The sequence below is a fragment of the Coregonus lavaretus genome (genome assembly GCF_964263955.1).
Source record: "Coregonus lavaretus genome assembly, contig: HAP1_SCAFFOLD_407, whole genome shotgun sequence".
NCBI lineage: Eukaryota > Metazoa > Chordata > Actinopteri > Salmoniformes > Salmonidae > Coregonus > Coregonus lavaretus.
Genome location: NW_028159120.1, coordinates 300,826 through 326,272, shown reverse-complemented (window position 1 = coordinate 326,272; position 25,447 = coordinate 300,826). Strand labels below are relative to the sequence as shown.

At 49.5% G+C, this 25,447-nt stretch overlaps 2 protein-coding genes across 4 annotated transcripts in view; one reads left to right on the top strand and one right to left on the bottom strand.

Moving 5' to 3' along the window:
- The window catches only part of LOC311123262 (DNA polymerase theta-like), a gene marked incomplete at its 5' end in the record, with an annotated part of 100,144 nt that extends 95,485 nt beyond the window's left edge, over window positions 1-4,659 (top strand). The window contains 2 exons of the mRNA XM_084197518.1: window positions 2,094-2,197; window positions 3,502-4,659. Coding sequence (XP_084053644.1) covers window positions 2,094-2,197; window positions 3,502-3,615 — 218 coding nt within the window. The remainder of the gene's footprint in view (window positions 1-2,093; window positions 2,198-3,501) is intronic.
- Window positions 4,660-4,779: 120 nt separating this feature from the next.
- Window positions 4,780-25,447, bottom strand: part of LOC311123266 (inhibitor of apoptosis protein-like) — a 47,771-nt gene continuing 27,103 nt past the window's right edge. For 2 of the 3 annotated variants that reach the window (XM_084197523.1, XM_084197524.1), the window contains 4 exons: window positions 22,029-22,127; window positions 21,586-21,738; window positions 9,382-9,423; window positions 4,780-5,147 (listed from right to left, as the gene is read on the bottom strand). In XM_084197523.1, coding sequence (XP_084053649.1) covers window positions 4,954-5,147; window positions 9,382-9,423; window positions 21,586-21,738; window positions 22,029-22,127 — 488 coding nt within the window. In that variant the 3' untranslated portion in view covers window positions 4,780-4,953. The remainder of the gene's footprint in view (window positions 5,148-9,381; window positions 9,424-21,585; window positions 21,739-22,028; window positions 22,128-25,447) is intronic. The other variant, XM_084197525.1, reaches the window with a different exon arrangement.

Below are 25,447 nucleotides of genomic sequence, written 5' to 3'. Positions count from 1 at the left end.
GGGCGTGGCAGAGCAGTGGTACATATTGATAATGTATATATTATATATTATAGAGAGTCGTGGGCGTGGCAGAGCAGTGGTACATATTGATAATGTATGTATTATATATTATAGAGAGTCGTGGGCGTGGCAGAGCAGTGGTACATATTGATAATGTATGTATTATATATTATAGAGAGTCGTGGGCGTGGCAGAGCAGTGGTACATATTGATTATATATGTATTATATATTATAGAGAGTCGTGGGCGTGGCAGAGCAGTGGTACATATGAGAGTCGTGGGCGTGGCAGAGCAGTGGTACATATTGATAATGTATGTATTATATATTATAGAGAGTCGTGGGCGTGGCAGAGCAGTGGTACATATTGATAATGTATGTATTATATATTATAGAGAGTCGTGGCAGAGCAGTGGTACATATTGATAATGTATATATTATAGAGAGTCGTGGGCGTGGCAGAGCAGTGGTACATATTGATAATGTATATATTATATATTATAGAGAGTCGTGGGCGTGGCAGAGCAGTGGTACATATTGATAATGTATGTATTATATATTATAGAGAGTCGTGGCAGTGCAGTGGTACATATTGATAATGTATATATTATAGAGAGTCGTGGGCGTGGCAGAGCAGTGGTACATATTGATAATGTATGTATTATATATTATAGAGAGTCGTGGGCGTGGCAGAGCAGTGGTACATATTGATAATGTATGTATTATATATTATAGAGAGTCGTGGGCGTGGCAGAGCAGTGGTACATATTGATAATGTATGTATTATATATTATAGAGAGTCGTGGGCGTGGCAGAGCAGTGGTACATATTGATAATGTATGTATTATATATTATAGAGAGTCGTGGGCGTGGCAGAGCAGTGGTACATATCGATAATGTATATATTATATATTATAGAGAGTCGTGGCAGAGCAGTGGTACATATCGATAATGTATATATTATAGAGAGTCGTGGGCGTGGCAGAGCAGTGGTACATATTGATAATGTATATATTATATATTATAGAGAGTCGTGGGCGTGGCAGAGCAGTGGTACATATTGATAATGTATGTATTATATATTATAGAGAGTCGTGGGCGTGGCAGAGCAGTGGTACATATTGATAATGTATGTATTATATATTATAGAGAGTCGTGGGCGTGGCAGAGCAGTGGTACATATTGATAATGTATATATTATATATTATAGAGAGTCGTGGGCGTGGCAGAGCAGTGGTACATATTGATAATGTATGTATTATATATTATAGAGAGTCGTGGGCGTGGCAGAGCAGTGGTACATATTGATAATGTATGTATTATATATTATAGAGTCGTGGGCGTGGCAGAGCAGTGGTACATATTGATAATGTATGTATTATATATTATAGAGAGGCGTGGCAGAGCAGTGGTACATATTGATAATGTATGTATTATATATGATAGAGAGTCGTGGGCGTGGCAGAGCAGTGGTACATATTGATAATGTATGTATTATATATTATAGAGAGTCGTGGGCGTGGCAGAGCAGTGGTACATATTGATAATGTATGTACTATATATTATAGAGAGTCGTGGGCGTGGCAGAGCAGTGGTACATATTGATAATGTATATATTATATATTATAGAGAGTCGTGGGCGTGGCAGAGCAGTGGTACATATTGATAATGTATATATTATATATTATAGAGAGTCATGGGCGTGGCAGAGCAGTGGTACATATTGATAATGTATATATTATATATTATAGAGAGTCGTGGGCGTGGCAGAGCAGTGGTACATATTGATAATGTATGTATTATATATTATAGAGAGTCGTGGGCGTGGCAGTGCAGTGGTACATATTGATAATGTATATATTATAGAGTCGTGGGCGTGGCAGAGCAGTGGTACATATTGATAATGTATATATTATATATTATAGAGAGTCGTGGGCGTGGCAGAGCAGTGGTACATATTGATAATGTATGTATTATATATTATAGAGAGTCGTGGCAGAGCAGCGGTACATATTGATAATGTATATATTATATATTATAGAGAGTCGTGGGCGTGGCAGAGCTGTGGTACATATTGATAATGTATTTATTATAGAGAGTCGTGGGCGTGGCAGAGCTGTTTCTCGTCGTGGGGCGTTTTTCATCCTGCAGCTTCATGATGAACTCATCTATGAGACCGCAGAGGAGGACCTCATACAGGTAACACTCTGACCTTTAACCCCTGGCCTCATACAGGTAACACTCTGACCTTTAACCCCTGACCTCATACAGGTAACACTCTGACCTTTAACCCCTGACCTCATACAGGTAACACTCTGACCTTTAACCCCTGACCTCATACAGGTAACACTCTGACCTTTAACCCCTGGCCTTATACAGGTTACACTCTGACCTTTAACCCCTGACCTTATACAGGTAACGCTCTGACCTTTAACCCCTGGCCTTATACAGGTAACGCTCTGACCTTTAACCCCTGGCCTTATACAGGTAACACTCTGACCTTTAACCCCTGACCTCATACAGGTAACACTCTGACCTTTAACCCCTGGCCTTATACAGGTAACACTCTGACCTTTAACCCCTGACCTTATACAGGTTACACTCTGACCTTTAACCCCTGACCTCATACAGGTAACACTCTGACCTTTAACCCCTGACCTCATACAGGTAACACTCTGACCTTTAACCCCTGGCCTCATACAGGTAACACTCTGACCTTTAACCCCTGACCTCATACAGGTAACACTCTGACCTTTAACCCCTGGCCTTATACAGGTTACACTCTGACCTTTAACCCCTGACCTTATACAGGTACTTAACACTGATGTCTTATAGCCTTTATAAAGCGTCCTATAACCTTCATAAAACATTGTAACCATATAAATAGAAAGGGAATGGAACCCTGGACGGGTAAACTAGCCATGGCTTCCAGTCCACCCATTATGGTAAACTAGTAATGGCTGCCAGTCCACCCATTATGGTAAACTAGTAATGGCTGCCAGTCCACCCATTATGGTAAACTAGCCATGGCTTCCAGTCCACCCATTATGGTAAACTAGTAATGGCTTCCAGTCCACCCATTATGGTAAACTAGTAATGGCTGCCAGTCCACCCATTATGGTAAACTAGTAATGGCTGCCAGTCCACCCATTATGGTAAACTAGTAATGGCTGCCAGTCCACCCATTATGGTAAACTAGTAATGGCTGCCAGTCCACCCATTATGGTAAACTAGTAATGGCTTCCAGTCCACCCATTATGGTAAACTAGTAATGGCTGCCAGTCCACCCATTATGGTAAACTAGTAATGGCTGCCAGTCCACCCATTATGGTAAACTAGTAATGGCTGCCAGTCCACCCATTATGGTAAACTAGTAATGGCTGCCAGTCCACCCATTATGGTAAACTAGTAATGGCTTCCAGTCCACCCATTATGGCATCATTGACCTGATTGGGGAGGTCTGTTGAATTATATTTCTATGTTTGTAACGTCTTTCTGTCCAGGTGGCTCAGATAGTGAAAAGAGAGATGGAGAGCGCTGTGAAGCTCTATGTTAAGCTGAAAGCCAAGGTCAAGGTGGGAGCCAGCTGGGGAAGCCTGCAGGACCTGGACATCTGAACACCGGCCCAATTATCCCCCCTTCCTCACAAAGGACCTGAACAACAGCCCAACTATCTCCCAAAGGACCTGGAGATCTGAACAACAGCCCAATTATCTCCCAAAGGACCTGGAGATCTGAACGACAGCCCAACTATCTCCCAAAGGACCTGGAGATCTGAACAACAGCCCAATTATCTCCCAAAGGACCTGGAGATCTGAACAACAGCCCAACTATCTCCCAAAGGACCTGGAGATCTGAACAACAGCCCAATTATCTCCCAAAGGACCTGGAGATCTGAACAACAGCCCAATTATCTCCCAAAGGACCTGGAGATCTGAACACCGGCCCAATTATCTCCCAAAGGACCTGGAGATCCGAACAACAGCCCAATTATCCCCCCTTCCTCCCAAAGGATGCACTTGTTCCCTTCTCTTCACTGAGTCTAAAGGAAATTACTGGTATGAAAAATATGTTGGAAATTGCCACTAGCCCATGCCTCCACCAATCCAATGCTTTGAGATTTGTGGGAGGTAATGAACGAGGAAGGAGATATTATTGGGACCTGTTGGTGACAGGGCAGAGGCACATTATTTGTGAACAACTTGAGGAGTTCCACGTTGTATGATTTTGTGGGTATAATGTTTGTGTCTTAACGTTTTTAACCAGCATACTGAATTTAATGTAACGAGGAGCACTTCAACCTGCTGTGATGAAGAGGTAATGTGATGACATTTTTGATCCCAGTAATATTGATAGAAAATGGTGTGGTTACTGTCCACTACAAACATGATGAAAAAGTATGAAAAAAATAATAAAATAATGTATGCACTCACTACCTGTAAGTGTCTCTGGATAAGAGCGTCTGCTAAATGACTAAAATGTAAATGTAATAAATAATATTGATAGAATACCTAGAAGTGGCGATTGGATTGGATCTGACTGTCAACTCAAGCTACTGATTCATGATCCTTATTTACTGTACCCTACTGGTGTGTGTTATAGCAGAGATAAACCAATATTCCTGTTGTGAAGAATAAATGACTCATCTTCTGTGGAATTGTAACATGATTCTCTGTTGGGTTTCTACAGTGGGCTCGTGTATCAACTGTTATCCTGACTGAGAATGTCCAAGTTTGGGTTGAATGATACATTTTTTAAAGAAAAGGTTTCTAACAACATCCTGAAAAGCACAATCCTTTATTTCAGAACAATCATCACACCTTTTCAAATATGGCATGGTACAGATTTTGGACCCGGGCTATTAAAAATGGTTATCTACTGGGTGATGATGATGAACTGGGTGTTCAGCCCGGGTGGCCAGTGCCTAACATCCATCCTGGTTCCTCTTCGGTCTTCTAGGAGAGGAAGGTTCGGACGGTGCCCTTGACCAGTCCTCTGCAGATGGGGCATTTCCTCAGGGATGGAGCACACTCCTTACAGACCACCAGGTGACCACACGGGATGAACACCATGTTCACCTCCTTGTCCATACACACCTTACAGGTCCGCTCCTCCTGCAGCCGACGCAGCTGCTCCTCCATCGGCAGGTCTGGAGTGAGGAGGAGAGGGGAGGAAGGAATGGGGGAAGAGGAAGTATGGGGGGGGGGGGGAAGAGGAGGGCAGGGAGATGGAGAGAGGGAAGAGGAGGGCAGGGAGATGGAGAGAGGGAAGAGGAGGGCAGGGAGATGGAGAGAGGGAAGAGGAGGGCAGGGAGATGGAGAGAGGGAAGAGGAGGGCAGGGAGATGGAGAGAGGGAAGAGGAGGGCAGGGAGATGGAGAGAGGGAAGAATAGAGATGCAAAGTGAAAAACAACGCAACAGTAAACATTGGAAAACATGGGAAGGGAAAGAGGATGCATTCAACTGAAATGTGTCTTCCTGAATCAGAGAGGTGCGGGGGGCTGCCATAATGGACATCCACGTCATCGGTGCCCGGAGAGCAGTTGTTGGGGGTTAACTGCCTTGCTCAAAGACAGAACGGCAGATTTTTCCACTTTTCCGGCTCGGGGATTCGAAACAACAACCTTTCGGTTACTGGCCCAACGCTCTTAACCGCTAGGCTACCTACCGCCCATGCTAGTGCATGCCGGTCATTAATGATGCAGCGGCCATCAGTGGATCTCTATGGCAAGATGCATCATTAATCAAAAGAGAACCATGCCTCTCTCCCAGAAGCTTGGCTGGGCGTAGAACCATGGCTCTCTCCCAGAAGCTTGGCTGGGGCGTAGAACCATGGCTCTCTCCCAGAAGCTTGGCTGGGGCGTAGAACCATGGCTCTCTCCCAGAAGCTTGGCTGGGGCGTAGAACCATGGCTCTCTCCCAGAAGCTTGGCTGGGGCGTAGAACCATGGCTCTCTCCCAGAAGCTTGGCTGGGGCGTAGAACCATGTCTCTCTCCCAGAAGCTTGGCTGGGGCGTAGAACCATGGCTCTCTCCCAGAAGCTTGGCTGGGGCGTAGAACCATGGCTCTCTCCCAGAAGCTTGGCTGGGGCGTAGAACCATGGCTCTCTCCCAGAAGCTTGGCTGGGGCGTAGAACCATGGCTCTCTCCCAGAAGCTTGGCTGGGGCGTAGAACCATGGCTCTCTCCCAGAAGCTTGGCTGGGGCGTAGAACCATGGCTCTCTCCCAGAAGCTTGGCTGGGGCGTAGAACCATGCCTCTCTCCCAGAAGATTGGCTGGTGTGTAAAACCTGCGAATTCAGACAAATAGGTGTAATGGATTCGCACTAAAAAATATAAATCTTACGTCGTTATTCAATGTTATTTGTATTTTTCTTTACTGCATCATGGATATTGTCCACAGACGCATCATTCACCCAAGTTGTCAAAATCGGGGGTCTGTAGTGACGTCTCAAGCACTGAGATGCAGGGCCTTAGACCACTGAGATGCAGTGCCTTAGACCGCTGAGATGCAGGGCCTTAGACCGCTGAGATGCAGTGCCTTAGACCGCTGAGATGCAGGGCCTTAGACCGCTGCGCCACTCGGGAGCCAAAAGTGTGTAGATTGATGAGGGAAAAAAACACATCCATTTTAGAATAAGGCTGTAACGTAACAAAATGTGGGAAAGTCAAGGGGTCTGAATACTTTCCGAAGGCACTGTTCCTTGTGAGGAGAGGGTCCTATGTACTGAATTTCATGACTAGGTCAAACAGGGTTAGGGGCGTCAAAGTTCGCATTTTCAATCGATGGTTATAGTGCCACCATCTGGTAAATCAGTGTCATTTTGTAAATGCCGGATCTCTACGGCAAGACGCATCTCTCACCCAAGTTAAAAAAAAAATCGGGCCAGTGCTGTCTGAGATATCGCGTGTGACGAGCGAATCAAAACCGGCCAGTGCTGTCTGAGATATCGCGTGTGACGAGCGAATCAAAACCGGCCAGTGCTGTCTGAGATATCGCGTGTGACGAGCGAATCAAAATCGGGCCAGTGCTGTCTGAGATATCGCGTGTGACGAGCGAATCAAAACCGGCCAGTGCTGTCTGAGATATCGTACTAACGGACAGAGCCAAATCCACAGTCCCTCCCCGAATTCATTGTGGGGGACAACACAAAGTCACACCACGAAACACAGACTGACACGTGGTAACACCTCTCTCTTACTGGTGCAGGGTAGAGCACCCACCACCCTACTGTCAATCACTGCTGACAGCCAATACCAGCTCTCAGGAGGAGAACAAAACCCTCCCATTGGATGACACTGCTGACCCCGCCCATCCATCCCAGTTCCAAGGTCTCATTCCCCGGGCCAGCAGGCCTCATTCCCCGGGCCAGCAGGCCTCATTCCCCGGGCCAGCAGGCCTCATTCCCCGGGCCAGCAGGTCTCATTCCCCGGGCCAGCAGGCCTCATTCCCCGGGCCAGCAGGTCTCATTCCCCGGGCCAGCAGGTCTCATTCCCCGGGCCAGCAGGTCTCATTCCCCGGGCCAGCAGGTCTCATTCCCCGGGCCAGCAGGTCTCTAAGCCAAAGCTACGAGCAGAAACAAGCCGTGTGTGTAGAGATGAAGCCGTGTGTGTAGAGATGAAGGCGTGTGTGTGTGGAGATGAAGCCGTGTGTGTGTGTAGAGATGAAGCCATGTGTGTGTAGAGATGAAGCCGTGTGTGTGTGTAGAGATGAAGCCGTGTGTGTAGAGATGAAGCCGTGTGTGTAGAGATGAAGCCGTGTGTGTAGAGATGAAGCCGTGTGTGTAGAGATGAAGCCGTGTGTGGAGAGATGAAGCCGTGTGTGTGTGTAGAGATGAAGCCGTGTGTGGAGAGATGAAGCCGTGTGTGTGTGTAGAGATGAAGCCGTGTGTGTGTGTAGAGATGAAGCCGTGTGTGTGTGTAGAGATGAAGCCGTGTGTGTGTGTAGAGATGAAGCCGTGTGTGTAGAGATGAAGCCGTGTGTGTAGAGATGAAGCCGTGTGTGTGTGTAGAGATGAAGCCGTGTGTGTAGAGATGAAGCCGTGTGTGTGTGTAGAGATGAAGCCGTGTGTGTAGAGATGAAGCCGTGTGTGTGTGTGTAGAGATGAAGCCGTGTGTGGAGAGATGAAGCCGTGTGTGTGTGTGTAGAGATGAAGCCGTGTGTGTAGAGATGAAGCCGTGTGTGTAGAGATGAAGCCGTGTGTGTGTGTAGAGATGAAGCCGTGTGTGTAGAGATGAAGCCGTGTGTGTAGAGATGAAGCCGTGTGTGTAGAGATGAAGCCGTGTGTGGAGAGATGAAGCCGTGTGTGTGTGTAGAGATGAAGCCGTGTGTGTGTGTAGAGATGAAGCCGTGTGTGGGGAGATGAAGCCGTGTGTGTAGAGATGAAGCCGTGTGTGTGTGTAGAGATGAAGCCGTGTGTGTGTGTAGAGATGAAGCCGTGTGTGTAGAGATGAAGCCGTGTGTGTAGAGATGAAGCCGTGTGTGTGGAGATGAAGCCGTGTGTGTGGAGATGAAGCCGTGTGTGTGTGTAGAGATGAAGCCGTGTGTGGAGAGATGAAGCCGTGTGTGTGTGTAGAGATGAAGCCGTGTGTGTGTGTAGAGATGAAGCCGTGTGTGTGTGTAGAGATGAAGCCGTGTGTGTGTGTAGAGATGAAGCCGTGTGTGGAGAGATGAAGCCGTGTGTGTAGAGATGAAGCCGTGTGTGTAGAGATGAAGCCGTGTGTGGAGAGATGAAGCCGTGTGTGTGTGTAGAGATGAAGCCGTGTGTGTGGAGATGAAGCCGTGTGTGTGTGTAGAGATGAAGCCGTGTGTGTGTGTAGAGATGAAGCCGTGTGTGTGTGTAGAGATGAAGCCGTGTGTGTGGAGATGAAGCCGTGTGTGTGTGTAGAGATGAAGCCGTGTGTGTGTGTAGAGATGAAGCCGTGTGTGTGGAGATGAAGCCGTGTGTGTGTGTGGAGATGAAGCCGTGTGTGTGTGTGGAGATGAAGCCGTGTGTGTGTGTAGAGATGAAGCCGTGTGTGTGTGGAGAGATGAAGCCGTGTGTGTGTGGAGAGATGAAGCCGTGTGTGTGTGGAGAGATGAAGCCGTGTGTGTAGAGATGAAGCCGTGTGTGTAGAGATGAAGCCGTGTGTGTGTGTAGAGATGAAGCCGTGTGTGTGTGTAGAGATGAAGCCGTGTGTGTAGAGATGAAGCCGTGTGTGTGTGTAGAGATGAAGCCGTGTGTGTGTGTAGAGATGAAGCCGTGTGTGTAGAGATGAAGCCGTGTGTGTAGAGATGAAGCCGTGTGTGTAGAGATGAAGCCGTGTGTGTGTGTAGAGATGAAGCCGTGTGTGTGTGTGTGTGTGTGTAGCCAGGTAGTGTGTGTATGAAAGTATGTGTGTGTATACCTGAGAGATCTTGACTCGGTGATGCGGCTTCATTTGCCTGGGCTGAAAGGTGCATTGAGAACAAGAATTAAACAGAAGTTTGAAATTAAACTGGACTGAACTGAACTGGGTGAAGTGGGACTAACTGGACTGGGCTGAGCTGGGTGAAGTGGGACTAACTGGACTGGGCTGAGCTGGGTGAAGTGGGACTAACTGGACTGGGCTGAGCTGGGTGAAGTGGGACTAACTGGACTGGGCTGAGCTGGGTGAAGTGGGACTAACTGGACTGGGCTGAGCTGGGTGAAGTGGGACTAACTGGACTGGGCTGAGCTGGGTGAAGTGGGACTAACTGGACTGGGCTGAGCTGGGTGAAGTGGGACTAACTGGACTGGGCTGAGCTGGGTGAAGTGGGACTAACTGGACTGAACTGAGCTGGGTGAAGTGGGACTAACTGGACTGGGCTGAGCTGGGTGAAGTGGGACTAACTGGACTGGGCTGAGCTGGGTGAAGTGGGACTAACTGGACTGGGCTGAGCTGGGTGAAGTGGGACTAACTGGACTGGGCTGAGCTGGGTGAAGTGGGACTAACTGGACTGGGCTGAGCTGGGTGAAGTGGGACTAACTGGACTGGACTGGGCTGGGTGAAGTGGGACTAACTGGACTGGACTGGGCTGAGCTGGGTGAAGTGGGACTAACTGGACTGAGCTGAGCTGGGTGAAGTGGGACTAACTGGACTGGACTGGGTGAACAGTAACGGCGCCGATAGACGTGATCGCCTTGTTTCAAGCAACTTTACAGTATTTTTATTTTATTTCTTACATTATTAGCCCAGAACATTTATTTGCATTATTCTATATTTCTTAATTCCATTCTTTTATTTTTAGATGTGTGTATTGTTAGATATTACTGCACTGTTGGAGCTAGGAACACAAGCATTTCACTACACCCGCAATAACATCTGGTAAATACACTATATATACAGCAGTATGTGGACACCCCTTCATATTAGTGGATTCTAATAGAGATACACTATATATACAGCAGTATGTGGACACCCCTTCATATTAGTGGATTCTAATAGAGATATACTATATATACAGCAGTATGTGGACACCCCTTCATATTAGTGGATTCTAATAGAGATACACTATATAGACAGCAGTATGTGGACACCCCTTCATATTAGTGGATTCTAATAGAGGTACACTATATATACAGCAGTATGTGGACACCCCTTCATATTAGTGGATTCTAATAGAGATAGATACACTATATATACAGCAGTATGTGGACACCCCTTCATATTAGTGGATTCTAATAGAGATACACTATATATACAGCAGTATGTGGACACCCCTTCATATTAGTGGATTCTAATAGAGGTACACTATATATACAGCAGTATGTGGACACCCCTTCATATTAGTGGATTCTAATAGAGATACACTATATATACAGCAGTATGTGGACACCCCTTCATATTAGTGGATTCTAATAGAGATACACTATATATACAGCAGTATGAGGACACCCATTCATATTAGTGGATTCTAATAGAGATACACTATATATACAGCAGTATGTGGACACCCCTTCATATTAGTGGATTCTAATAGAGATACACTATATATACAGCAGTATGTGGACACCCCTTCATATTAGTGGATTCTAATAGAGATACACTATATATATACAGCAGTATGTGGACACCCCTTCATATTAGTGGATTCTAATAGAGATACACTATATATACAGCAGTATGTGGACACCCCTTCATATTAGTGGATTCTAATAGAGATACACTATATATACAGCAGTATGTGGACACCCCTTCATATTAGTGGATTCTAATAGAGATGCACTATATATACAGCAGTATGTGGACACCCCTTCATATTAGTGGATTCTAATAGAGATACACTATATATACAGCAGTATGTGGACACCCCTTCATATTAGTGGATTCTAATAGAGATGCACTATATATACAGCAGTATGTGGACACCCCTTCATATTAGTGGATTCTAATAGAGATACACTATATATACACAGCAGTATGTGGACACCCCTTCATATTAGTGGATTCGGCTAATTCAGCCACACCCGTTGCTGACAAGTGTATAAAATTTAGCACACGGCCATGCAATCTCCATAGACAAACATTGGCAGTAGAATGGCCTTACTGAAGAGCTCAGTGACTTTCAACGTGGCACCGTCCTAGGATGCCACCTTTCCAACAAGTCAGTTCGTCAAATTTCTGCCCTGCTAGAGCTGCCCCGGTCAACTGTAAGTGCTGTTATTGTGAAGTGGAAACGTCTAGGAGCAACAACGGCTCAGCCGCGAAGTGGTAGGCCACACAAGCTCACAGAACGGGACCGCCGAGTGCTGAAGTGCGTAAAGGTCGTCTGTCCTCGGTTGCAACACTCACTACAGAGTTCCGAACTGCCTCTGGAAGCAACATCAGCACAAGAACTGTTCGTCGGGAGCTTCATGAAATGGATTTCCATGGCCGAGCAGCCGCACACAAGCCTAAGATCACCATGCGCAATGCCAAGCGTCGGCTGGAGTGGTGTAAAGCTCACCGCCATTGGACTCTGGAGCAGTGGAAACACGTTCTCTGGAGTGATGAATCACGCTTCACCATCTGGCAGTCCAACAGACAAATCTGGGTTTTGCGGATGCCAGGAAAACCCTACCTGCCCAAATGCATAGTGCCAACTGTAAAGTTTGGTGGAGGAGGAATAATGGTCTGGGGCTGTTTTTCATGGTTCGGGCTAGGCCCCTTAGTTCCAGTGAAGGGAAATCTTAACGCTAAAGCATACAATGACATTCTAGACGATTCTGTGCTTCCAACCTTGTGACAACAGTTTGGGGAAGGCCCTTTCCTGTTTCAGCATGACAATGCCCCCGTGCACAAAGCGAGGTCCATACAGAAATGGTTTGTCAAGATCGGTGTGGAAGAACTTGACTGGCCTGCACAGAGCCCTGACCTCAACCCCATTGAACACCTTTGGGATGAATTGGAACGCCGACTGCGAGCCAGGCCTAATCGCCCAACATCAGTGCCCGACCTCACTAATGCTCTTGTGGCTGAATGGAAGCAAGTCCCTGCAGCAATGTTCCAACATCTAGTGGAAAGCCTTCCCAGAAGAGTGGAGGCTGTTATAGCAGCAAAGGGGGGACCAACTCCATATTAATGCCCATGATTTTGGAATGAGATGTTCGACAAGCAGGTGTCCACATACTTTTGGTCATGTAGTGTACATGTATGCGACCAATCAAATTTTATTTGAAGTGGGACTAACTGAACTGAACTGAACTGGGTGAAGTGGGACTAACTGAACTGAGCTGGGTGAAGTGGGACTAACTGGACTGAACTGAGCTGGGTGAAGTGGGACTAACTGGACTGAACTGAGCTGGGTGAAGTGGGACTAACTGGACTGAACTGAGCTGGGTGAAGTGGGACTAACTGGACTGGGCTGAGCTGGGTGAAGTGGGACTAACTGGACTGAACTGAACTGGGTGAAGTGGGACTAACTGGACTGGACTGGGTGAAGTGGGACTAACTGGACTGAACTGAACTGGGTGAAGTGGGACTAACTGGACTGAACTGAACTGGGTGAAGTGGGACTAACTGGACTGAACTGAACTGGGTGAAGTGGGACTAACTGGACTGGACTGGGTGAAGTGGGACTAACTGGACTGGGTGAAGTGGGACTAACTGGACTGAACTGGGTGAAGTGGGACTAACTGGACTGAACTGGGTGAAGTGGGACTAACTGGACTGAACTGGGTGAAGTGGGTGAAGTGGGACTAACTGGACTGGACTGGGTGAAGTGGGACTAACTGGACTGAACTGGGTGAAGTGGGCCTAACTGGACTAAACTGGGTGAAGTGGGACTAACTGGACTGAACTGGGTGAAGTGGGACTAACTGGACTGAACTGGGTGAAGTGGGACTAACCGGACTGGACTGGGTGAAGTGGGACTAACTGGACTGGGTGAAGTGGGACTAACTGGACTGGACTGGGTGAAGTGGGACTAACTGGACTGGGTGAAGTGGGACTAACTGGACTGAACTGGGTGAAGTGGGACTAACTGGACTGAACTGAATTGGGTGAAGTGGGACTAACTGGACTGAACTGAACTGGGTGAAGTGGGACTAACTGGACTGGGTGAAATGGGACTAACTGGACTGGACTGGGTGAAGTGGGACTAACTGGACTGGACTGAACTGGGTGAAGTGGGACTGACTGGACTGGGTGAAGTGGGACTAACTGGACTGAACTGGGTGAAGTGGGACTAACTGGACTGGACTGGGTGAAGTGGGACTAACTGGACTGAACTGGGTGAAGTGGGACTAACTGGACTGAACTGGGTGAAGTGGGACCAACTGGACTGAACTGGGTGAAGTGGGACTACTGGACTGGACTGGGTGAAGTGGGACCAACTGGACTGAACTGGGTGAAGTGGGACTAACTGGACTGGACTGGACTGGGTGAAGTGGGACTAACTGGACTGGACTGGACTGGGTGAAGTGGGACTAACTGGACTGGACTGGGTGAAGTGGGACCAACTGGACTGAACTGGGTGAAGTGGGACCAACTGGACTGGGTGAAGTGGGACCAACTGGACTGGACTGGGTGAAGTGGGACCAACTGGACTGGACTGGGTGAAGTGGGACCAACTGGACTGGACTGGGTGAAGTGGGACTAACTGGACTGAACTGAGCTGGGTGAAGTGGGACTAACTGGACTGAACTGAGCTGGGTGAAGTGGGACTAACTGGACTGGACTGGGTGAAGTGGGACCAACTGGACTGAACTGGGTGAAGTGGGACCAACTGGACTGAACTGGGTGAAGTGGGACCAACTGGGTGAAGTGGGACTAACTGGACTGGACTGGGTGAAGTGGGACTAACTGGACTGAACTGAGCTGGGTGAAGTGGGACTAACTGGACTGGGTGAAGTGGGACTAACTGGACTGAACTGGGTGAAGTGGGACCAACTGGACTGAACTGGGTGAAGTGGGACTAACTGGACTGCACTGGGTGAAGTGGGACTAACTGGACTGCACTGGGTGAAGTGGGACCAACTGGACTGAACTGGGTGAAGTGGGACTAACTGGACTGGACTGGGTGAAGTGGGACTAACTGGACTGGGTGAACTAGGTGAAGTGGGACTAACTGGACTGAACTTGGTGAAGTGGGACTAACTGGACTGAACTGGGTGAAGTGGGACCAACTGGACTGCACTGGGTGAAGTGGGACCAACTGGACTGAACTGGGTGAAGTGGGACTAACTGGACTGAACTGGGTGAAGTGGGACTAACTGGACTGGGTGAAGTGGGACTAACTGGACTGGGTGAAGTGGGACTAACTGGACTGAACTGGGTGAAGTGGGACTAACTGGACTGAACTGGGTGAAGTGGGACTAACTGGACTGAACTGGGTGAAGTGGGACTAACTGGACTGGGTGAAGTGGGACTAACTGGACTGAACTTGGTGAAGTGGGACTAACTGGACTGAACTGGGTGAAGTGGGACTAACTGGACTGGACTGGGTGAAGTGGGACTAACTGGACTGGGTGAAGTGGGACTAACTGGACTGGACTGGGTGAAGTGGGACCAACTGGACTGAACTGGGTGAAGTGGGACTAACTGGACTGGACTGGGTGAAGTGGGACCAACTGGACTGGACTGGGTGAAGTGGGACTAACTGGACTGCACTGGGTTAAGTGGGACTAACTGGACTGCACTGGGTGAAGTGGGACCAACTGGACTGCACTGGGTGAAGTGGGACTAACTGGACTGGGTGAACTAGGTGAAGTGGGACTAACTGGACTGAACTTGGTGAAGTGGGACTAACTGGACTGAACTGGGTGAAGTGGGACTAACTGGACTGAACTGGGTGAAGTGGGACTAACTGGACTGCACTGGGTGAAGTGGGACCAACTGGACTGAACTGGGTGAAGTGGGACTAACTGGACTGGACTGGGTGAAGTGGGACTAACTGGACTGAACTGGGTGAAGTGGGACTAACTGGACTGGGTGAAGTGGGACTAACTGGACTGGACTGGGTGAAGTGGGACTAACTGGACTGAACTGGGTGAAGTGGGACTAACTGGACTGAACTGGGTGAAGTGGGACTAACTGGACTGGACTGGACTGGGTTAAGTGGGACTAACTGGACTGAACTTGGTGAAGTGGGACTAACTGGACTGGACTGGGTGAAGTGGGACTAACTGGACTGGACTGGGTGAAGTGGGACTAACTGGACTGGACTGGGTGAAGTGGGACTAACTGGACTGGACTGGGTGAAGTGGGACTAACTGGACTGGACTGGGTGAAGTGGGACTAACTGGACTGTACTGGACTGGGTGAAGTGGGACTAACTGGACTGGACTGGGTGAAGTGGGACTAACTGGACTGGACTGGGTGAAGTGGGACTAACTGGACTGGACTGGGTGAAGTGGGACTAACTGGACGGGACTGGGTGAAGTGGGACTAACTGGACTGGACTGGGTGAAGTGGGACTAACTGGACTGGACTGGGTGAAGTGGGACTAACTGGACTGGACTGGGTGAAGTGGGACTAACTGGACTGGACTGGGTGAAGTGGGACTAACTGGACTGGACTGGGTGAAGTGGGACTAACTGGACTGAACTGGGTGAAGTGGGACTAACTGGACTGGACTGGGTGAAGTGGGACTAACTGGACTGGACTGGGTGAAGTGGGACTAACTGGACTGGACTGGACTGGGTGAAGTGGGACTAACTGGACTGGACTGGGTGAAGTGGGACTAACTGGACTGAACTGGGTGAAGTGGGACTAACTGGACTGAACTGAGCTGGGTGAAGTGGGACTAACTGGACTGAACTGAGCTGGGTGAAGTGGGACGAACTGGACTGAACTGAGCTGGGTGAAGTGGGACTGACTGAACTGAGCTGGGTGAAGTGGGACTAACTGGACTGAACTGGGTGAAGTGGGACTAACTGGACTGGACTGGGTGAAGTGGGACTAACTGGACTGGGCTGAGCTGGGTGAAGTGGGACTAACTGGACTGGACTGGGTGAAGTGGGACTAACTGGACTGGACTGGGTGAAGTGGGACTAACTGGACTGGACTGGGTGAAGTGGGACTAACTGGACTGAACTGGGTGAAGTGGGACTAACTGGACTGGACTGGACTGGGTGAAGTGGGACTAACTGGACTGGACTGGGTGAAGTGGGACTAACTGGACTGGACTGGGTGAAGTGGGACTAACTGGACTGGACTGGGTGAAGTGGGACTAACTGGACTGGACTGGGTGAAGTGGGACTAACTGGACTGTGCTGAGCTGGGTGAAGTGGGACTAACTGGACTGGACTGGGTGAAGTGGGACTAACTGGACTGGACTGGGTGAAGTGGGACTAACTGGACTGAACTGGGTGAAGTGGGACTAACTGGACTGGACTGGGTGAAGTGGGACTAACTGGACTGGACTGGGTGAAGTGGGACTAACTGGACTGGACTGGACTGGGTGAAGTGGGACTAACTGGACTGGACTGGGTGAAGTGGGACTAACTGGACTGAACTGGGTGAAGTGGGACTAACTAGACTGAACTGGGTGAAGTGGGACTAACTGGACTGAACTGAGCTGGGTGAAGTGGGACTAACTGGACTGAACTGAGCTGGGTGAAGTGGGACGAACTGGACTGAACTGAGCTGGGTGAAGTGGGACTAACTGGACTGAACTGGGTGAAGTGGGACTAACTGGACTGGACTGGGTGAAGTGGGACTAACTGGACTGGGCTGAGCTGGGTGAAGTGGGACTAACTGGACTGGACTGGGTGAAGTGGGACTAACTGGACTGGACTGGGTGAAGTGGGACTAACTGGACTGGACTGGGTGAAGTGGGACTAACTGGACTGAACTGGGTGAAGTGGGACTAACTGGACTGGACTGGACTGGGTGAAGTGGGACTAACTGGACTGGACTGGGTGAAGTGGGACTAACTGGACTGAACTGGGTGAAGTGGGACTAACTGGACTGAACTGGGTGAAGTGGGACTAACTAGACTGAACTGGGTGAAGTGGGACTAACTGGACTGAACTGAGCTGGGTGAAGTGGGACTAACTGGACTGAACTGAGCTGGGTGAAGTGGGACGAACTGGACTGAACTGAGCTGGGTGAAGTGGGACTAACTGGACTGAACTGGGTGAAGTGGGACTAACTGGACTGGACTGGGTGAAGTGGGACTAACTGGACTGGGCTGAGCTGGGTGAAGTGGGACTAACTGGACTGGACTGGGTGAAGTGGGACTAACTGGACTGGACTGGGTGAAGTGGGACTAACTGGACTGGACTGGGTGAAGTGGGACTAACTGGACTGAACTGGGTGAAGTGGGACTAACTGGACTGGACTGGACTGGGTGAAGTGGGACTAACTGGACTGGACTGGGTGAAGTGGGACTAACTGGACTGGACTGGACTGGGTGAAGTGGGACTAACTGGACTGGACTGGGTGAAGTGGGACTAACTGGACTGGACTGGGTGAAGTGGGACTAACTGGACTGTGCTGAGCTGGGTGAAGTGGGACTAACTGGACTGGACTGGGTGAAGTGGGACTAACTGGACTGGACTGGGTGAAGTGGGACTAACTGGACTGAACTGGGTGAAGTGGGACTAACTGGACTGGACTGGACTGGGTGAAGTGGGACTAACTGGACTGGACTGGGTGAAGTGGGACTAACTGGACTGGACTGGACTGGGTGAAGTGGGACTAACTGGACTGGACTGGGTGAAGTGGGACTAACTGGACTGAACTGGGTGAAGTGGGACTAACTAGACTGAACTGGGTGAAGTGGGACTAACTGGACTGAACTGAGCTGGGTGAAGTGGGACTAACTGGACTGAACTGAGCTGGGTGAAGTGGGACGAACTGGACTGAACTGAGCTGGGTGAAGTGGGACTAACTGGACTGAACTGGGTGAAGTGGGACTAACTGGACTGGACTGGGTGAAGTGGGACTAACTGAACAAGAAGATACTTTATAACTCAGGCTAACCTTTCTATACAAGGACGGGTCAATCTGATGGTTTAGTAGGCTGACCTCTAACCCAACCACCAATCATTCTCACAGACAAGCTCAGAACGCTACAACATATCCTACCATCCTTCCCAAACCTGGAGGGCTGGAGTTGCACACCCCATGACTAGGGGTCAGGGAGCTAAGGGACTAGGGGTTTGGGGACTAGGGGTTAGGAGACTATGGGTTAGGGAGCTAAGGGACTAGGGGTTAGGGAGCAGAAGGGACTAGGGGTTAGGGAGCTAAGGGACTAGGGGTTAGGGAGCTAAGGGACTAGGGGTTAGGGAGCTAATGGACTAGGGGTTAGGGGACTAAGGGACTAGGGGTTAGGGAGCAGAAGGGACTAGGGGTTAGGGAGCTTAGGGACTAGGGGTTAGGGAGATTAGGGACTAGGGGTTAGGGAGCTTAGGGACTAGGGGTTAGGGAGTTTAGGGACTAGGGAGTTTAGGGGTTAGGGAGTTTAGGGGTTAGGGAGCTTAGGGACTAGGGGTTAGGGAGCTTAGGGACTAGGGGTTAGGGAGCAGAAGGGGTTAGGGAACTTAGGGACTAGGGAGCTTAGGGACTAGGGGTTAGGGAGCTTAGGGACTAGGGGTTAGGGGACTAGGGGTTAGGGAGCTAAGGGACTAGGGGTTAGGGAGCTAAGGGACTAGGGGTTAGGGAGCTTAGGGGTTAGGGAGCTAAGGGACTAGGGGTTAGGGAGCTTAGGGGTTAGGGGACTAGGGACTAGGGGTTAGGGAGCTTAGGGGTTAGGGAGCTTAGGGGTTAGGGAGCTAAGGGACTAGGGGTTAGGGAGCAGAAGGGACTAGGGGTTAGGGAGCTTAGGGACTAGGGGTTAGGGAGCTTAGGGACTAGGGAGCTTAGGGACTAGGGGTTAGGGAGCTTAGGGACTAGGGGTTAGGGATCTTAGGGACTAGGGGTTAGGGAGCTTAGGGACTAGGGGTTAGGGAGCTTATCGACTAGGGGTTAGGGAGCTTAGGGACTAGGGGTTAGGGAGCTTAGGGACTAGGGGTTAGGGAGCAGAAGGGACTAGGGGTTAGGGAGCTAAGGGACTAGGGGTTAGGGGACTAGGGGTTAGGGGACTATGGGTTAGGGATCTTAGGGACTAGGGGTTAGGGAGCTTAGGGACTAGGGGTTAGGGAGCTTAGGGACTAGGGAGCTTAGGGACTAGGGGTTAGGGAGCTTAGGGACTAGGGAGCTTAGGGACTAGGGGTTAGGGATCTTAGGGACTAGGGGTTAGGGAGCTTATCGACTAGGGGTTAGGGAGCTTAGGGACTAGGGGTTAGGGAGCAGAAGGGACTAGGGGTTAGGGAGCTAAGGGACTAGGGGTTAGGGAGCAGAAGGGACTAGGGGTTAGGGACTAGGGGTTAGGGAGCAGAAGGGACTAGGGGTTAGGGAGCTTAGGGACAAGGGGTTAGGGAGCTTAGGGGTTAGGGAGCTTAGGGACTAGGGGTTAGGGAGCTTAGGGGTTAGGGGGGTTAGGGACTAAGGGTTAGGGAGCTTAGGGGACTAGGGGTTAGGGAGCTAAGGGACTAGGGAACTAGGCATTAGGAAACTAGGGGTTAGGAAACTAGGGATTAGCAGCAGAAGGGAATAGGAGTTAGGGAGCTTAGGGACTAGGGGTTAGGGAGCTTAGGGACTAGGGAGCTAAGGGACTAGGGGTTAGGGGACTAGGGGTTAGGGAGCTTAGGGACTAAGGGTTAGGGAGCAGAAGGGACTAGGGGTTAGGGAGCAGAAGGGACTAGGGGTTAGGGAGCTAAGGGACTAGGGGTTAGGGAGCTTAGGGGTTAGGGAGCTTAGGGACTAGGGGTTAGGGAGCTTAGGGACTAGGGGTTAGGGAGCAGAAGGGACTAGGGGTTAGGGAGCTAAGGGACTAGGGGTTAGGGATCTTAGGGACTAGGGGTTAGGGATCTTAGGGACTAGGGGTTAGGGAGCTTAGGGACAAGGGGTTAGGGAGCTTAGGGGTTAGGGAGCTTAGGGGTTAGGGAGCTTAGGGGTTAGGGAGCTTAGGGACTAGGGGTTAGGGAGCTTAGGGGTTAGGGGGGTTAGGGACTAGGGGTTAGGGAGATTAGGGACTAGGGGTTAGGGAGCTTAGGGGACTAGGGGTTAGGGAGCTAAGGGACTAGGGAACTAGGCATTAGGAAACTAGGGGTTAGGAAACTAGGGATTAGCAGCAGAAGGGAATAGGAGTTAGGGAGTGAGGGGACTAGGGGTTAGGGAGCAGAAGGGACTAGGGATTAGGGGACTAGGGGTTAGGGAGCTAAGGGACTAGGGGTTAGGGAGCAGAAGGGACTAGGGATTAGGGGACTAGGGGTTAGGGAGCTAAGGGACTAGGGAACTAGGCATTAGGAAACTATGGGTTAGGGAGCTAGGGGTTAGGAAACTAGGGATTAGCAGCAGAAGGGAATAGGAGTTAGGGAGCTAAGGGACTAGGGGTTAGGGAGCTTAGGGGTTAGGGAGCTTAGGGACTAGGGGTTAGGGAGCTTAGGGACTAGGGGTTAGGGAGCAGAAGGGACTAGGGGTTAGGGAGCTAAGGGACTAGGGGTTAGGGATCTTAGGGACTAGGGGTTAGGGATCTTAGGGACTAGGGGTTAGGGATCTTAGGGACTAGGGGTTAGGGAGCTTAGGGACAAGGGGTTAGGGAGCTTAGGGGTTAGGGAGCTTAGGGGTTAGGGAGCTTAGGGACTAGGGGTTAGGGAGCTTAGGGGTTAGGGGGGTTAGGGACTAGGGGTTAGGGAGATTAGGGACTAGGGGTTAGGGAGCTTAGGGGACTAGGGGTTAGGGAGCTAAGGGACTAGGGAACTAGGCATTAGGAAACTAGGGGTTAGGAAACTAGGGATTAGCAGCAGAAGGGAATAGGAGTTAGGGAGTGAGGGGACTAGGGGTTAGGGAGCAGAAGGGACTAGGGATTAGGGGACTAGGGGTTAGGGAGCTAAGGGACTAGGGGTTAGGGAGCAGAAGGGACTAGGGATTAGGGGACTAGGGGTTAGGGAGCTAAGGGACTAGGGAACTAGGCATTAGGAAACTATGGGTTAGGGAGCTAGGGGTTAGGAAACTAGGGATTAGCAGCAGAAGGGAATAGGAGTTAGGGAGTGAGGGGACTAGGGGTTAGGGAGAGGCACAGTGAAGGATGTTCAAGGTGAAGGGTCACAGGTGATGTTTTACCCATGAGGTCTCGGAGCAGGTAGACATCGTTCTTCTGGATCCAGTTCCTGAAGACCTCAGCTGTTGCGTTCCCTTTAGTCAAGACCAAGTCTATCAGTCTGGCTGTCTGCTGCTGAGAGGACTGGCCCTGGAGTCCACTGTACTCCTCTCCACCTAGAGGTATCATAACATCAATATAGTGCTGTAGTAGTATGTTAACATGTAGTAGTATATTAGTAATAATATAAAGTGGTACTGATGACGGAGGCGCTCCAGGACCGACTAAACATGAATATAGTAGTATAGTAGTGGTAGCTTGTAGTATATACCATGTATTAGTACTGTAGTAGTATTTCAGTAGTGTAAAAACATCCTGATGATGTTCCAGGACAGACTCAACACTCTTCACAACATAATAATATTCATTAGTACTGTAGTAGTATGTCAGTAGTGTAAAGACGTACTGATGACGTTCTGCTCTCGGAGGTGCTCCAGGACAGACTCAACACTCTTCAGACGCTGAACCAACGCTGGCTGGTGTCTCTTCAAGAACGAAATACCATCTGGATGGGGGAGTAAGGAGAGACAGGGGAGAGAGAAATAGTTGGGAGAGAGAGAGTTGGGGGAGGGAGAGGGGAGAGAGAGAGTTGGGAGAGGGGAGAGACAGGAGAGAAAGAAATAGTTGGGAGAGAGAGAGAGTTGGGGAGGGAGAGGGGAGAGAGTTGAGGGAGGGAAAGGAGAGAGAGAGAGAGTTGGGGAGGGAGAGAGCGTTGGGGGGAGGGAGAGAGCGTTGGGGGGAGGGAGAGAGAGAGTTGGGGAGGGAGAGAGAGTTGGAGGGAGGGAGAGAGAGAGTTGGGGAGGGAGAGAGATTTTGGGTTAGGAGAGAGAGAGTTTGGGAGGGAGAGAGAGAGTTGGGGAGGGAGAGAGAGAGTTGGGGAGGGAGAGAGAGGGTTGGGGAGGGAGAGAGAGGGTTGGGGAGGGAGAGAGAGGGTTGGGGAGGGAGAGAGAGAGTTGGGGAGGGAGAGAGAGGGTTGGGGAGGGAGAGAGAGGGTTGGGGAGGGAGAGAGAACGTTTGGGTTCGGTCAAGTTGGACTCTGGCACCAGAACCTTATTAATTAGCACAACCCAGTTGTGTGTTGTCAGGACAACAACCTCTCCCTCAACGTCAGCAAGACAAAGGAGCTGATAGTGGACTACAGGAAACGGGGGCCGAATATTCACATCGACAGGGCTGTAGTGGAGCGGGTCGAAAGCTTCAAGTTCCTCGGTGTCCACATCACTAAGGAATTATCATGGTCCACACACACCAAGACAGTCGTGAAGAGGGCAAGACAACACCTCTTACCCCTCAGGAGAATGAAAGGATTTGTCATGGGCCCTCAGATCCTCTAAACGTTCTACAGCTGCACCATCGAGAGCATCCTGACTGGTTGCATCACTGCCTGGTATGGCAACTGCTCGGCCTCCGACCACAAGGCACTACAGAGGGTAGTGCGTACGGCCCAGTACATCACTGGGGCCAAGCTTCCTGCCATCCAGGACCTCTATACCAGGCGGTGTCAGAGGAAGGCCCTCAAAATTGTCAGACTCCAGCCACCCTAGTCATAGACTGTTCTCTTTGCTACTGCATAGCAAGCGGTAACGATGCACAAAGTCTGGAACCAACAGGACCCTGAACAGTGTCTACCCCCAATTCATAAGACTGCTAAATAGTTAGTTAAATAGTTAATCAAATAGCTACCCGGACTATCTGCATTGTGACCCCCTTTTGCACTCTTTTGACTCGTCACATAAACTGCTGCTACTGTCTATTATCTATCCTGTTGCCTAGTCACTTTACCCCTACCTACAGTATACTGCTGCTACTGTCTATTATCTATCCTGTTGTCTAGTCACTTTACCCCTACCTACAGTATACTGCTGCTACTGTCTATTATCTATCCTGTTGTCTAGTCACTTTACCCCTACCTACAGTATACTGCTGCTACTGTCTATTATCTATCCTGTTGCCTAGTCACTTTACCCCTACCTACAGTATACTGCTGCTACTGTCTATTATCTATCCTGTTGTCTAGTCACTTTACCCCTACCTACAGTATACTGCTGCTACTGTCTATTATCTATCCTGTTGCCTAGTCACTTTACCCCTACCTACAGTATACTGCTGCTACTGTCTATTATCTATCCTGTTGTCTAGTCACTTTACCCCTACCTACAGTATACTGCTGCTACTGTCTATTATCTATCCTGTTGTCTAGTCACTTTACCCCTACCTACAGTATACTGCTGCTACTGTCTATTATCTATCCTGTTGTCTAGTCACTTTACCCCTACCTACAGTATACTGCTGCTACTGTCTGTTATCTATCCTGTTGCCTAGTCACTTTACCCCTACCTACAGTATACTGCTGCTACTGTCTATTATCTATCCTGTTGTCTAGTCCCTTTACCCCTACCTACAGTATACTGCTGCTACTGTCTATTATCTATCCTGTTGCCTAGTCACTTTACCCCTACCTACAGTATACTGCTGCTACTGTCTATTATCTATCCTGTTGTCTAGTCACTTTACCCCTACCTACAGTATACTGCTGCTACTGTCTATTATCTATCCTGTTGTCTAGTCACTTTACCCCTACCTACAGTATACTGCTGCTACTGTCTATTATCTATCCTGTTGCCTAGTCACTTTACCCCTACCTACAGTATACTGCTGCTACTGTCTATTATCTATCCTGTTGACTAGTCACTTTACCCCTACCTATATGTACCTATCTACCTCAATTACCTTGTCCCCTGCACATGGACTCAGTACTGGTACTCCCTGTATATAACCAAGTTATTACCTGGTACTCCTGCACATCGACTCAGTACTGGTACTCCCTGTATATAACCAAGTTATTACCTGGTACTCCTGCACATCGACTCAGTACTGGTACTCCCTGTATATAACCAAGTTATCACCTGGTACCCCTGCACATCGACTAGGTACTGGTACGCCGTGTATATAGCCAAGTTATCGTTACTCATTGTGTATTTATTCCTCTATTGGTATACACCTGTTGTGTAAGCATATGACAAATACAATTTGATTTGAACCCTAGAGACAGCTGTGTTTTTGAAAACGTCTTCTGTACCACAAGCCATCTCTTCAGCCAGCATCTATCCTCCTCTCCCTCCCTCATATCAGCCGTACCTGAAGCCATCTCTTCAGCCAGCATCTCTCTCTCCTCCTCTCCCTCCCTCATATCAGCCGTACCTGAAGCCATCTCTTCAGCCAGCATCTCTCTCTCCTCCTCTCTCTCATATCAGCCGTACCTGAAGCCATCTCCTCGGCCAGCATCTCTCTCTCCTCCTCTCTCTCATATCAGCCGTACCTGAAGCCATCTCTTCAGCCAGCATCTCTCTCTCCTCCTCTCCCTCCCTCATATCAGCCGTACCTGAAGCCATCTCTTCAGCCAGCATCTCTCTCTCCTCCTCTCCCTCCCTCATATCAGCCGTACCTGAAGCCATCTCTTCAGCCAGCATCTCTCTCTCCTCCTCTCCCTCCCTCATATCAGCCGTACCTGAAGCCATCTCTTCAGCCAGCATCTCTCTCTCCTCCTCTCCCTCCCTCATATCAGCCGTACCTGAAGCCATCTCTTCAGCCAGCATCTCTCTCTCCTCCTCTCCCTCCCTCATATCAGCCGTACCTGAAGCCATCTCTTCAGCCAGCATCTCTCTCTCCTCCTCTCCCTCCCTCATATCAGCCGTACCTGAAGCCATCTCCTCGGCCAGCATCTCTCTCTCCTCCTCTCCCTCCCTCATATCAGCCGTACCTGAAGCCATCTCCTCGGCCAGCATCTCTCTCTCCTCCTCTCCCTCCCTCATATCAGCCGTACCT